The sequence below is a fragment of the Hippoglossus stenolepis genome, chromosome 21, assembly GCF_022539355.2.
Source record: "Hippoglossus stenolepis isolate QCI-W04-F060 chromosome 21, HSTE1.2, whole genome shotgun sequence".
In the NCBI taxonomy this organism is placed as follows: Eukaryota; Metazoa; Chordata; class Actinopteri; order Pleuronectiformes; family Pleuronectidae; genus Hippoglossus; species Hippoglossus stenolepis.
Window position 1 is genome coordinate 13,565,172 of NC_061503.1, and position 14,174 is coordinate 13,579,345.

Consider the following 14,174-nt stretch of genomic DNA (forward strand, 5'->3'; position numbering starts at 1 on the left):
TGATTTGAGAGGGAGGGACAAAGCCGCTGAATTAGACATGGTATCAGGAAGGGTCACGACACACTCTCTGACAAGCACTACACAAACACACACTTTGGACATTCATACAAATAAATGTACCTGCACCTCTATATAGAAGATTTTTTAAATTTCCCTCAGCACTTCATAGACAGGGTTAGAGGACTGGACCATGGTTGCACCGAGTGGTTGTAATTCATAACACACCCAGTGCCAAAATTGTGGGGGTTAGGGTTAGTGGGATCCTGGGCTCTGGGCCAATAGTTATGGTGAGATGATTATGAAATGTTACAGGATTGCATCAAACTCTTTGGTTTTATGTCATGAAATACAGTTTATTACTAGTCAGACAGCATCTTGAAGTGAAACAACAAAGGCATCACATGCATAGATCCAAGTCCAAGTACATTAATACTGGATTTACCCCCTTTACCCTTTTTTAAAAACACTGAATTTGCTTTGGAGATATATGTGGCAACAAGGGTTAGCTTCCTCTGTGTTAACTAGCCAGAACCAATGCTTGATCCTATCTGTGTTCCTCTTCTTTTGTTTGAAATCATCCACACCTTTTATTGTCAAAATTAGGATTTCATTAGGATTCATGCATTTTTTAAACTGCTATCCACGTGTTGTACTCCCAAGCTGGAGGCGTGGAGCAAATGGTTTTTCCAAAGGTCTTTTGGTTTTACACCATTTATAGCAGTTGCCCCTGATATTAAGTTCCACACAAGTTTGTCCTTTCCACATTTTTCTAGACCCTTCACCTCTTAGAGCCGAAGCTATTCCAAAGGCCTCCGAGTTGAAACAGCTGCTGTGACCTCTCTCCCCTCAAACTGGGTGGCTGTGACATTGATAAGCAGAGTTTGGACCACATACTGTATGAAGGTCAACACTTGGCTGTCAGTGGCTAAAACCCACAGAGAATTTGCTCGATGGCCACTGAGTATTTTCCATTAGAATGTGGGCAAAGTATTTTTCTTATTATTATTTGTCATGTTTTATTATGGTTGAATACTCAAAGAAGAATTCAAGAGCCTTTTCTGCTCCTTTTAAGCAGGTACAAAGTAAATCCTTTTTTGTAGAACAGTCAACACAGCACATGTCATCAAATTAAAAAAGACTCCACCCAGTTTATAACAGACAGATGTTTCTCATGACCCTTGTTTTCTGCTTATCTGTTCTCCTGTGCTTATGTGTGTGAGTGAGAGAGATACACGGAGAGAGAGAGGGTGGAGAAAAAGAAAAAGAGAGACTTCTGATAGGGGCCAAGTCAATCATTTATGGGGCAGTCAGGAGGTTTAGCCTCAGAGAAGCGTGGTGAGACGCCACGCTTTAACCTCTTTATGGGCTCCAATAAAACTGTGACAACAGTCATATTCATGACATTAGGTCATCTTAAAGCCGTAAGCTCTCTACAGTACTTCCCCAAGCCACTGCCCTCCCCCAGCTCTGAATCAGTGACCTAATGAAATCCACTCCCCAGCCACTTTAGAAAAACTAAAATAGTTTTTTCCTTCACTGTGAATGAGCCTGGTTCCTTAAACAGCTTGTTGTATATTTCTGTGGAAATAATGTGTCATTTACACAACCATTGTGTGTCCTCCTGCTGGACTCGCAGATGCATTCTTGAGGCGATCTTCATCCCATCCACCACCCGCCTTAAGATCTTTTCTTTGCTTTTCCATGTTTTTGAGTCTCCACACCCATACACCCCGTCAAGAAATGTCGTCTCCCTTTTTTTGTCTTACTTTTAATTTGTTCTTTTGGTTTTTGCTTTCTGCATTGTTAACATGTTTTCTTTTCTTTCTTTCCATTCTGTTTCCTTTCTACCATTCAGTACCTACAGATGAAATGGCCCCTGCTAGATGTTCAACAAGGAGGTCTTCAAAGTAGACAAGCACTTAAAGATGCCAGGTCCCCGTCACCGGCACACATCGTTGTAAGTAACACTCTGCTCGGTACTTTTCCTCTTTCACCAGCTCTTCTTCCCTTGTTCATGACAGAGAGAAAACAAACAAACCCTTCTCTGCTTCTTTCATCCATCCTGAAAACGTCTTCAGGGTTAAGGCCCTTCCCTTTTCCCCGTGAATGGATGTTTTAATAGGAAAAATGCACATTTGTTTGCATTTACCCTTAAATCACAGTCACTAACAAGCTCCAGTCAAGTTTTATGTAAACTTCTTGCTTTAGACGGGCAAATTTTGAGAATGAAAGTTTTGTATATTGCAGAAAGTAGAGTCTTTGTCTGTTAATGATCCGGAGGTCAATGGTGCAGGGGGCTGCCATTGTGGCAGGTGGAGCAGTTATTCTTTGGACGGCCACGTCGCCGCTAATCCCAGAGTCAATGATAACTCCCAGCTCAGAGCTAATGCTGGAATGCCACGGTATTGTCTTTGAGGAAAGTGTGGGTGTTCCTTCAGCATTGATTAGCCTATCCATGGAGTTGGAGGAGTACTCTGCCAGGAGAGTCGGCTGGACAGCCATAGGGGCATACGCAGCGCATGCACGTAACGGAGCGTCCACCCCAGGCATGTCAATATCTAAGAGGATAGCAGCAGCTCTAGAAGGAACACTTGAATATGAACTTAGCAGTTAGCCACAGGCATAAAGTTTTCACAAGGTCAGCGGAAAGGTTGAACATAGGGAGGTGTGCGTATGTGGTCACGGGGTTAGCGAGCGCAGGAAAATCAATGAGAGTGGGGACTGAGCAGAATTAATGAGGTGACCACGAATGCCCTCGGCCATTATTGGCACAGTTGCTACTTTTGTCTTGGAGTCGTGCATCTTCTACATATTGTTCTGAAAATGAAAATTTGTAGAACATGTAACGATTTTAGATGGAGGAGCCTTCCGAGTTTGTGTGCTCATGAATACTGTAACTCCAGTGGTGAAAGTGCAGTGCTGGAGATGATAATACACAGCTGACCCTTTTTTGTTTATGTACTCGGTACATGGGCACACTGCGGTTAATTGACATCATGGCTCCAGAGCTCTCACAGAAAGTAGTTACGATTTTTACAGCGAAAAATTACTCTATCAAGAAACAGCATATCCCTGAGTCCCATTTGACATTTGATCATCTCAGATGCTTTTATGGTCTGACAAAATGAAACAAAAAAAAACAGTTGGCGAGCCAAAGCCTCCTTGCTATTTTGTCCATTTAATTTAAGCACATCTCAAAATAGCAGGAGTCGACAAGGTTGTTTATACCAAACAGAAACCTTGTCAAAAGTTGTATTTAAGACAAAGCACGAGCGTTGACAAGTGTTATTCTGAACAAAACAAGCCCAGCTAAAGCCCTCCTTATCTTCCCCTGTGATGCTGCTGTTATTTTTATACCGAAGAGTTCAGGGGCCTCTTCGTACTCTGTTATTTTAGGAGACGCTGAAAGAGTCCCAGCTCCTATGAAGTCATTAAACTGGTTGTAGGAAGCAAAAGCTGCAGGTAAATACTTGAGGTTTTATCCTGCTATGAGTCATGTGGCTGTAAATACTCCATCGAAACTCCTGTTACACGATTGAGTCTTAAAGGAAGTTTTGGAGCATAAGTTAAGTGTAATGGCTGCAGCTGCAACTCTAGAACGCACGAGTAATGGCATAACCCATTTTTATATTCATCTCTGTTGTTATAGACACATTTGTTTTGATTACTTAATGGTGCCTTGGGTGGTAAATGAACTGTAACTAAAACAACATACTCTTGAATGTTATATTTGAGACAGAAAACGTAAGGACGTGTTCGTCACAATGTACACAGACAGTTGCAGTGCAAACAGTGAGGTTCACAGCCTCACAGGCTCGGAACAAACAGGCTGCACCAGCTCAACTCAACACAAAACAGAAAAACTGGCTACGGGGCGAAAAACAGACTTGAAACAACAAAGATGGACAAGCAGTCAAATTGAAAAAAATAGGCTTGCTTGGCTGAAGTGTATATATACCCATCCAGTATTAGAAAATGATGTGGCTGTAGTTATTGAGTTACATGAGATAAAACAAAATCTGGTGAATTATGGCAGATTAGTGAGATGTTAAAGTGAACATGTTTGTTTAAAAAATGGCAACATACAAAATTGACTTCCCTCAAATGGAAAAGTACAAGTTTGTGAGGCAAGATAAACCTAAGGCTCAGTTTAATGCTACAGTGGTTAACAGTAAGTGGACGATGCTGATGCTTTTATGTTTTCGTTAATATGAATATGAAATATCTATATTACATTAATGGTAAGGTTAAACTGAAACACAATTTTACTTAATCCATTATTGGATTTCTGCACAGACGGGTAGGGGAATGACGTACTTGATTTGGTCATGATTGGGATTTCAAGTTCCTGACCACAGACGATGAGGCAATTTCAGCAAAACCTAAGAAACTAATGAAGTTAAGAGACTTAAAGACGTCTTTGTGAGGTCAAGAAAACAGTTGGATGTGGCGATGAATATCTCAGGATCTGAAACTTAAACCCTCTGCGTTCTGAGCAGAGAGAGGAGGCAAACAGCCGAGCGCAGCAGTGGGAGCGCTGTTAAACGTGCATCGTGATTAGCACTGACACTGATCAATATGAGGGAATATATTGTAATATTTGTGGTCATATTGCCCAGCCCTAGTGTGATCTGTTTGATAGAGTACACAGGCTGCTAAGATCAGAGGCATTGCAGCATCACTGCATAGGCACACAATTCGCTGTTAGCACAAGTGATGAAATTGAATGTGAAATGCAGCTTGTATTGTTGGCGCTCCTTCCATCCTGCTCCGGCATCCACCTCTGACTGAGAAGGAAGTGCGATTGAATGTTTCCCTGGTTTGCATCATACCGGCTGTCGTACATATAGAAAAGACAGATTACTCTGGACAGCATTGTGAATGCCAATGATAACCCCACACGGACTCCCGCCGGTGTCACTCAATCACTCAAGCTTTTTTCTTTTTTACTACAAGATGTCTGCCTGCGTGTTCCAGTACGTGATCCCCTTATCAATAAATTGGGCTGTAAACGCTGGTTTCTTTTTGTTTACAAATGCGACGAAACACTCAGGCACCTTGACCTCTCCCCGTCTGCAGCGCGAGCAGTCTGCATAGGCGCCGATAAGACGCCGTCGATTGGCCTGCCAGATAACGGCGATCTGGGCCCTGAGTGACCCTGACGCCGTTGAAACAACAATAGAAAGGCAGTGAGAGATAGAGGGAGGGAGATAGATGGCTGCAGATACAGTCTGTTAGAAAGTTGTGGCCAAGGAGGAGAAGGACGGAGGAGAGGAGACAGACAGACAGGGACGTAGATACAGACAGGCAGTTCTGGCTGCAGGGCTCAGCCGAGGTGGAATATACTAGAGGATCGGCCCGAGAAAAGAGGAAGTGACCTCGCGCAGGCTGGTTTTTCTGAGGGCACGCTGAATGCCCCTGTTTATCATGCCCTCAAAGGGGGCCACGCTGGACCTTTTGAAGTTGCTGACCGCCCCGCAGGCAGCCTGGAAACCTGCCGCTGCTGAACTTTTATGCCATTGGCTGAAAGTTATTCAATATTTATCCACCTATTGATGTATATTTTTTTTGAGGGACAGACTCCCACAAACACTCGTATGCCTCACAAAGCTCCTGAGGGAAAGATCATAAGCAGTTCGCACTTTGTCAACTTGCATTTTGTTGTGATGGTTTAATTTGACGTGTTAGACTCGAGGAGCGTCTGCGGATACTTTGCAGCTGGTGGATGAATTTCCGAAGTGATGTGTGTGTTTTTGACTGTAATTTAGACTGTGGTTATTGCATTAACCCCACAACATAACACACCCGATTGTTTTGTAAAACCACCACTTTATGTGCGATAGCATCAACAGCGGTGCAGCAAAGGACTCAGCAGGAGTCCAGGCTCGTGTTGGTAATGTCATGACATAATTTGGCTGAAAGGTGTCTCATCTTATTTGATCAACCTTTTTCTTTTTTTCAATTTCATAAAAAGAACAGAAACTCCAGAATGAGATATAAAAGCAATTCATTTTTTTTGCTGAATTGGCCATTCTGGGAACTGGGGCAGAAACATGCACATGTGAAGAGCCTACACACAAAAATTACTTTACTGACATTCAAGTAAATACACACGCACACACACAGACACACACACAGCCTCAGAGTCTAGAGCAGAGCCCTGGCCGAACAATGTCTCCATTGTTTTGTGGGCTTTCACTGGCAGCAGGGGACGGCTGGAGTGTTAACCATTTCCCAACTGTGGCTCACTGTGTTGTTATTGTGTGTGCCTGTGTGTGCGTGCGTGCGTGTGTGTGTGTGTGTCAGAGGTAGTGAAGCATGGGCTCAGGGATGAAGAGAGGGAGGGCACTTGCTCCAAGTGTATGGTAATTAGTGTGGAGGAAGTGATGGAATCTGGCCATTTTTACGGCCTGAAGACCTCCCACCTGAGCCTTTACAACGACTGAACATGCTGATTTTATTCCCATTCACTCTCACTTGTTCCTCCTGAAGAATGTGCACTGGGAAGGGGCTGTGTGAAAGGGCCAATATGTTTTTGATACAAAGTTAAAAACGGAACATTTTTCAGCATTTTAGCCGAGCGTTCAGAAAAGACATGCCACAATAACTCTGCGGATCCCCACATGCGACTGCTACTCTAGGTCAGTGTTAGAAAAAGACAGAGCCCGGATCACATTCACCCTCCTTGACTGCTTCTCTGTCCATTTTGGAGGAACAGGGATAAAAGGGGCTTCCTGTGGTCTGAATGGGCTGTGCACCTGGGCTGGCCAAACAATTGCTCAGGACTCTGGGAGGCCTGGCCTCCTCAGCTGTTAATGAGCGACCCCATGGTCAGCAAGCACCACCCACACACCGTCCATCGGCTTTACCTAGAGGGCTCTTTCTATCCCGCCGACCTTAAGCTGCTCATTCCCTCTGCATTTCAAGCCTTTTTCCAAATAACCTCTCCCCCTCCTTTTTGTCTTCTTTCTGTGCATCCATCCCTCCAGCCATCCGTCACCTCTGCTGCAAGACGAAGCTCATATCTCATATATCTCACATTTATTACTTTCGGATCTAGAGTTGCAAAACGCTATTTGCATTTAGGATTGTGTAACATAACAGACATTCGCCCCTTATCGTGATTTGTATTGGTATGTAAATTTAAATTTGCATCTACCACAATTGAAGATTTTATCTCTTTCGCCCGGGCTCTCTTAGGCGCGTGATCCAAACCTCAGATAGCCACAGTTAGCGACCGCCGTGCCTGTCAGCTGTCTCTCGCAGTCCTCCCCAGACAAGACGTTTGTTCAAGGGTTCAAACTTACATCATCCGCTCTGGCCAAAATCCGAGGCCGTCGAGACGTGGCGTCAGGCCCCGGGAACCGTGACAATGAAAATGAGAGCACCTCAGTCATTCTATCTGTCCGGCAGTCTGGGCGGCCGCTCGTTCCCGCAGACAATCCACTCAGTGTTGACTCAGTTAGCAACAATACCACAGCAGTGACTGAAGAGTCTTCACACTCCTTTATGAACTCAACAGAAGAACCGTAACATTTTAAAGTTAAAACCCCCAGTTGAGTTTAATGACGATTCTAATGGTGAGGGCAAACCGACCAGAATTCAGAATGCCGAACGTTGCACATTTCTCCGTCGCATGTGTATATTGAATTTGTGAAGATCGTTGTAAAGGAGCATTACAACATCTGATTGTAGGGGATGTGAATGGCAGCTTTTTGTATTGTCCCTCTGTGTTTCTGTGCGTGTGAATAGCTGGAGGGGCATTGTCGTCTTTTTTTCCTTGCTGTGGTATTTGACCGATGCATAACCCCTGTGAACTTGAGCTACCCCAGGGAATGTGTGACTCTGTGTTGGACACGCACATTTAAAAGGATAATACATATTTGTATCTGTAAGTGTGTGTGTGTGTGTGTGTGTGTGTGTGTGTGGTTGGTGTGTTTCACCAATAACCACAGTGTTATGAAAAGTTATCTCGCTCGCCCCAGGTTCAAGCACAAGTACAAATAGAACCCAGTGATCTTGGTGCAGAGAAAGCGATCTGCACAGTAGCTTTTTATGCACTGGTGCCCTTCAGTGAACTAAAGGCCTTGTTGCTTTTCTCTGCATGTTCTGAGACTTCTGCTACCGTGTCCTTGCTTCCTTAGGAAATCTATATCTCCCTCTACCTTCTTCCTTTCCTGTCCTCTGTCATGTCCAGGCATCTATCAAAGAGATCAGATTTATTTATTTATTTTTGCTGTTAGGGCAGTAGATACAAATCTGGATCGGGTAAACCTCTGAATGCCCAAGATACTTTTTTAAACAGGGAGGAAAGACGAGACGAGGCAGTTCTCAATTACAACTGTAGTGATATAAGAAATGACTGCTCTGGGGACCTGTAGCCATCACACTTTCTTGCTTTTATTTAAAACCTATTTTATAACATGTCTTTTAACAGCACTAATATCCAGAACATGACCCTGGCACTCACCCTCTCTGTTGCTTGATCTCACTTCCTTGCTAGTGACGGAGGATCCCCAGAGCAGCTGATTGCTCCCGAACATCTGTGAAGGTTTGGATGCTAAGGAGGTTAACTGTTGTACTAAAGTGAAATACTGTTCTAACAACCAGCCAGCCAGTACCAGCAGCCACGTCCACCAGTTCAGAGCTGGTGTTCTCCTATTCTCTCTGTGTAAAATTAGTAATAATGGGGCCGAACATGCACCTGGGGGAGAGCTGAGCCAGCAGAGATGAGGTGGTAGTTTAAATAACTTAAAAGCCAGGGGATGCATTATTTCCTGAGAGAGCATGTTGCTTTTGCATAGAACCTGGTTGGCTGGGATTGTGTGCAGATGTGTGAGAGATGGAGAGCTGATATAATTGTGTGACTTGGGACCGTCCATCTTTGCCTTTCAGGGGCCCTTCTGCTGGGAATTCCCCGGACAGTCAGATCTGAGCCTTCACCAATTTCATTTGGTGAGAGACCTTTGAATTCCAAAAATATCTTACATCTTATTTCTTTTTGATTGATTCCACACACAAATTAACCACTGATAATTGATGATTTGAAACAAAGAAAATAATGAATGAAAAAAAAAAATAAACTAAATCCTGCTGTTGCTGATGATAATCATGCTGTGTTGTGCTTTGTGCTGATTCCGTGCTGCTGCTTTGATGCTGATGTGCTTTTTAATTTATGAAATGACAATGCAGGTGATGGGATATTCGTGTCAGAGTGGTGAACCAAAGTGCTTAATGGAGTTTTGTAAACGCTAAACAAAGATGGACCCCTTTCAGACCTGCTGTTAACATCTGTCCTGACTGATCCGGTCACAAGTGAGCTGCGCTAAGTTGAGGTCATACATGCGTCCTGGGATCTGTTGACTTAAGTCCCTTCTCCGCTGGTAAACAAACACACTAACACCCGCTCACACATCTGGCCTGCAATGGGAATGGATACAATTGGCATTCACTCCCGGGTCAAGTGATTTAGCAGTAGACATGGGTTTTAATTGACTCCAGTTGGCAGCGATGGAAACGTGACGCCCGGATGAACGTGCCAAATTGGCAAGACAGCGAGGTGAGAGAGCTTCTCCGTTTCCTGTGCATTTGTGACATCGAACATGACGCAGCGGGGGGAGAAAAAAAAAAACAGACGCAAACTCCTCTACTGGCAACGGAAAATTAGTTAATCCCCCTTTTTAATCAGTTTGAAAAACCCATGTACACCTGCTAAGTTTGATTCGATCTTCGCAAATACAAATGACGGCCGTGATTATTTGCATATAGAGCAGGGAAGTGAGACCCAATCGTAAGTGAAGACAGGAGACAAATTCAGGACACGTTTTAGTGCCAAGTATGAACAGATGAACTTACCGTTGTCCCCTTGTGATCGGATCTCAGGATGGATGTTAACACCAGGTCTGAACCGGGCCACAGTCCAGAGTCATGTTGTTTTCTTGTTCAGCTTTCAACACAATTCTCCACTGCTGTTTTCCCTTCTCTGTTCGTCCTTTTCCCTTACGGGGTCTTGGCTTCTGCACAGTTCTGGTTTAATGGAAACATCCCTTTTTTAGTTTGGGGTGCCATTGTCTCAGAAATGTGGATGCACTTTGGCTTGGATAAACTGACAATCCACCAGCAGGAGTTTGTGTCTCTTTGCGCAGCTGTTTTGAAGAGTTCTCTTTATCCACAACATCTGGCTCTGAATATTAGAACAAAGAAATAGATGGAGCAATAACACACACGGTTTATGTCTCTTGGTAACACACTTCTCGTGCCCCCTTCTGATTCAGAGCGGAGTTACGGTCCAGAAGCGCCGCAACTTCTTAATAAATCCCTCGAACGCTAGCTGTCATTTAAAGAAACATGAATGTAGAATGAGTCTCGATTGTTACTGGGGAGCTGATGCCATCAACAGGCCTTGTTTCAGGTTTGTGTCAGTTCAGGCTCTGTGAAGCTAGAAAGAGGCTGGTTTCACGCTGCCCAGAGGGGAACTTATTAATCTCCTAGGTGGCGACTGTGGCTCTGTGGATTTGCCTACTTGAATTGTTTGACTAATCAATTGCTTGTTGATTTTTTCACTCTCTGCTGGGCCTTTGTTGTCGGTAAATAACACGAGTCCTTCAAAAAAAAAAGAAAGAGAGGGAAATAAGGAAGGTAAACCATGCTTGATTGTGCAAACAGCTAATGATATGATGGCGGAGTGAAAAAAAAAAAGAATAACAAAAACATTCCTCTCCCTGTGTTAACTTCTGCCTCCCTCCCTCCCTCCCTCCCCTCTCGTTCTTATACAAGCGCCTTTGCTAGAACTTGTTTGACAAGGTCTGGCAGGATCATTGTTGGGTGTGCCTGTCTGTCTTTCTCTGTGTGTGTATCTCTGTGTGTGTGTGTGTGTGTCATACAAACACACCTTTGTCTACAATAGTACATATGTAGTGTCCTTGTACCGTAGGTGTGACCTGAGTTTTAGATGACAGGCAGTCAGAGCCAGGTCAGGTCGGGTTAAATCTTTACATACGATGATGTGAACTTATTAGATCTGACTTACGGCGGTGCACGTGCAGCGGGGCGAGCGCTGAGCCAAAGGATTTGAACAATTTAACCCGGCAGGCTTTAGAGAGATGTGGCAATCGTGATTTGATCATAGTTCATTTCGCACAAAGAACCAGGGCGAAGGTTCAGAAACGATATTGACAAATAATCAAATTTATGACAAATCGCCTCCCGACGGGGAAGTTTCCTCCAGCCTAGCGAGCGACGACACACTCGGCAGCTCCCCGCGCTACTGTATTAACACTGACGGCCGTTTCACTGAGAAACTTGTTTTGACAGAACTCCAGGTGTCTTATTGTTGGGGCTGGCATGGTTCAACAGATTTACCAATTAGCACTGGGCCGAGGGCACGGGAAGGGTGGGGGGTGGGTGTGGAGAAGTGGAGAAGTGGGGAGGGAAGAAACTAAACCGTGGAGTGAGGCAGTGGTGGTGGTGGTGGTGGTGGGGGGGGTTTGGCTACAGTGAAGGAATGAGGTTTTGAGTGAGAGGGGAAGGTGAGGGAGGGGAGGGGGATTTGACCATACGGAGGGAGGCTGGAGTAAGGCGATCCGTGACCTCGTTTCTCTTTCTCTTTTTTTTTTCAGCAGCAGCATGGAAGTTTGAACCAAGCTGCAGAGGGGAGGGGAACTACGCAGCAAAAAGAAGGGGGCAGAATAAAAACACATGATAACTTATTTATTTTGTACCTAACCCACATTTAGGATGATGAGGCATGGTTTAGATAATTTGTGGCATTTCTTTCCACCTACTAGACAAACTTCTGACTCTGGGTTCTGTTGTTATGCGTTGCTAACACACATCCGTCTGCGGGAGAGCTAATTTGTTTTTGCTGCAAGTCCCTTTTGGCTCGCTGTTCTCACTCCGGTACGAGGCAGAATTTGTGTGGGATTAAACACAATGTTATTGCTCGCACTAACCCTCTTTGTTATTCCTCAGAAATATCTGCTCTTTCTTTTCCAGGAAGTTTGGAAGTGAACTTGTGAGAACAGGGTGAAGTGACTTAGTAAATATCCCAGGGGTGGCCTGCAGAATTTGGAGTACTCTCCTGAGTGTTATGACACTCGCACATGTGCACACACCGGCATTGTTGCATGCATGTTCTGTAGACACGTGGAACACCATGGAATCAGTGTCCCCGAAAAAAAGTGGGTTGAAAATATTGAACTTGTGAGGTCGTATTTGCAATATTGTGCTTCTTTAAATCTGACAGCCTTTCTGAAGTAGAAGAAAGTTTTACTTTCTAGAGGAGCATGCATGTTTTTGTGTGTATTTGAGCCAACAAATAAAAGTCTGGCTTTCTCTATATGTAGGAAGCTGTCAGTTTACGACACAACAACAACAACAAGAGTTAAAGTGAGGAAAGTAGCAGTGGGGAAGTTGAGGGATAACGGTTCGTCTGATCTTCTTAGTGTGTTAGCAGCGCTCTGGATGTCTTGTTTGAGCTGTTTAATATCAGGGACTTGAGCATAAGTAATGTTCACAACAGATAAACTGGTGACATGCTGTTCCAAGACAGTAGATGCTTAATGCACCTTGCAAAACTGAGAGGAGCGAGGATGCTTCCTCCAGCACGACTTTTGACTTGAAGATGTTGGTCTTGAGGTAATTAGGCTTTTAGGAACATGCGCTGTACATGTGAGCTGGAACACTTCAGTCAGTCGGAAGGTTTCCAAACACTACTGTATTGTCACCAAGCAGGAATCCTGTTACAAAATATTTAAACAACCGTAGCCCTAATAATTACACCTTCTACCACATCACCTATAAAGAATTCAAGGAGCACTTAAAACATTTTAAAAACACAATCAACTGGAATGCCATTCAGTAGAGTACATGCAGTACATCCGCTAATCCCGGTATGAAACCACATTTTAATTCACTAGATCTGGATTTTTATTTGGATATGCATCAAAATTACACATGCTCATTAATATCAATCCCTTAAACACAGATTTTTTTTATCAAGATCCATTCAATATTCTCTGAGAAATGAAGGAAAATGTTGAAAAACACCCAATCATGCAATGTTTAACAAACATTAAAACCCAAAAAATAAATGGATCTGCACCTAAATTCACTGGGGTTCTCCCTGACCCATACCGCATTCTTCCACCAAGTTTCGTGGTAATCCGTCTTGTAGATTTTTTGTAATCTTGCTAACGAACAATCAAACCGATGGACGGGTGAAATCTTAACCTCCTTGGCGGATGTAAAAATCAAAAGAGGGATAAATAATCAGTCTGTCATGGATGCCCCAAACAAGTAATTGTTGCATCCTTCAGTATACGCTCCACATCACTATGTGGCCTCGTGAATCTATCGGGTTTCGTCATGACTCGGTTGTTGAGCGATCCCACAATTGCTGGAGCGACGTACAGTATGTTGGAGCAGCTTGTGAATGAGAGTGATGGAGACAGCTTTTTGGAGAGGGAGGGAAGAAGGGGACTAGAGTAAGGGAAAAATGGGGTGGAAAACGAAGCCCCCGCCAAATTCCCCAAAGAACAATTTACAGTTATGGATGAATACACTGTCACAGACAAATCTGAACTCTGTAGATGTGTGTGTGCGGAGACACGGTGGAATGCTGAGTGATTCCGGCGAGCACTTAAGCTGCCTTGAATTCGGTTTTCTGTTCCCACCCACCTTATAACAGGAGAGGGGCTTTTCTTCTGGAGCTCGCTGGGGTAAACACGGGGTATCTGCTTTCTGAGTCATTTAGCATCGTCCTCCGTCACCTTCCTCGTATATTCTAAACAGTGTTTTCAGGTTTGTCGGGCCAGCCCGAACGAGACTAACACCCCCCAATTTATTTGATTTCTTTCCCTCTCGGCAGTTCCAATGAAGACCTATCTGAACTTTTCTTGGATTTGTTTGGCTCCGGTTTTGATGTGCGTGTTGTTATTATTTTTTTTCTTCTTCTCCGTCTTCTAAGTCTTGTGTAGTCGACGGTGTCTGAGTGCCAGACCCTGCTTTTGTCTCGGCCCGGGGAAGGAATTTGATGCGAGACTTATTTTCTTACCCAGTCAGTTTCTTTGAGCATTTATTCCCTGCTCCTCTTTATTTATTCTATTTTTATTGCTTTCTTCCCTCCTAATACCCCTGGAAGTTTTTGGACACTTCCTCGAGGCAGATGACTGTGG

General features: G+C 44.0%; 1 protein-coding gene across 29 annotated transcripts in view; it reads left to right on the forward strand.

Annotated features, from left to right (window-relative positions):
- The window catches only part of tcf7l2 (transcription factor 7 like 2), an 89,700-nt gene that overhangs the window by 29,596 nt on the left and 45,930 nt on the right, over positions 1-14,174 (forward strand). For 19 of the 29 annotated variants that reach the window (XM_035146197.2, XM_047338345.1, XM_035146174.2 and 16 more), the window contains exons 4-5: positions 1,856-1,957; positions 8,896-8,955. In XM_035146197.2, coding sequence (XP_035002088.1) covers positions 1,856-1,957; positions 8,896-8,955 — 162 coding nt within the window. The remainder of the gene's footprint in view (positions 1-1,855; positions 1,958-8,895; positions 8,956-14,174) is intronic. The other 10 variants (XM_035146200.2, XM_035146199.2, XM_035146183.2 and 7 more) reach the window with 1 other exon arrangement.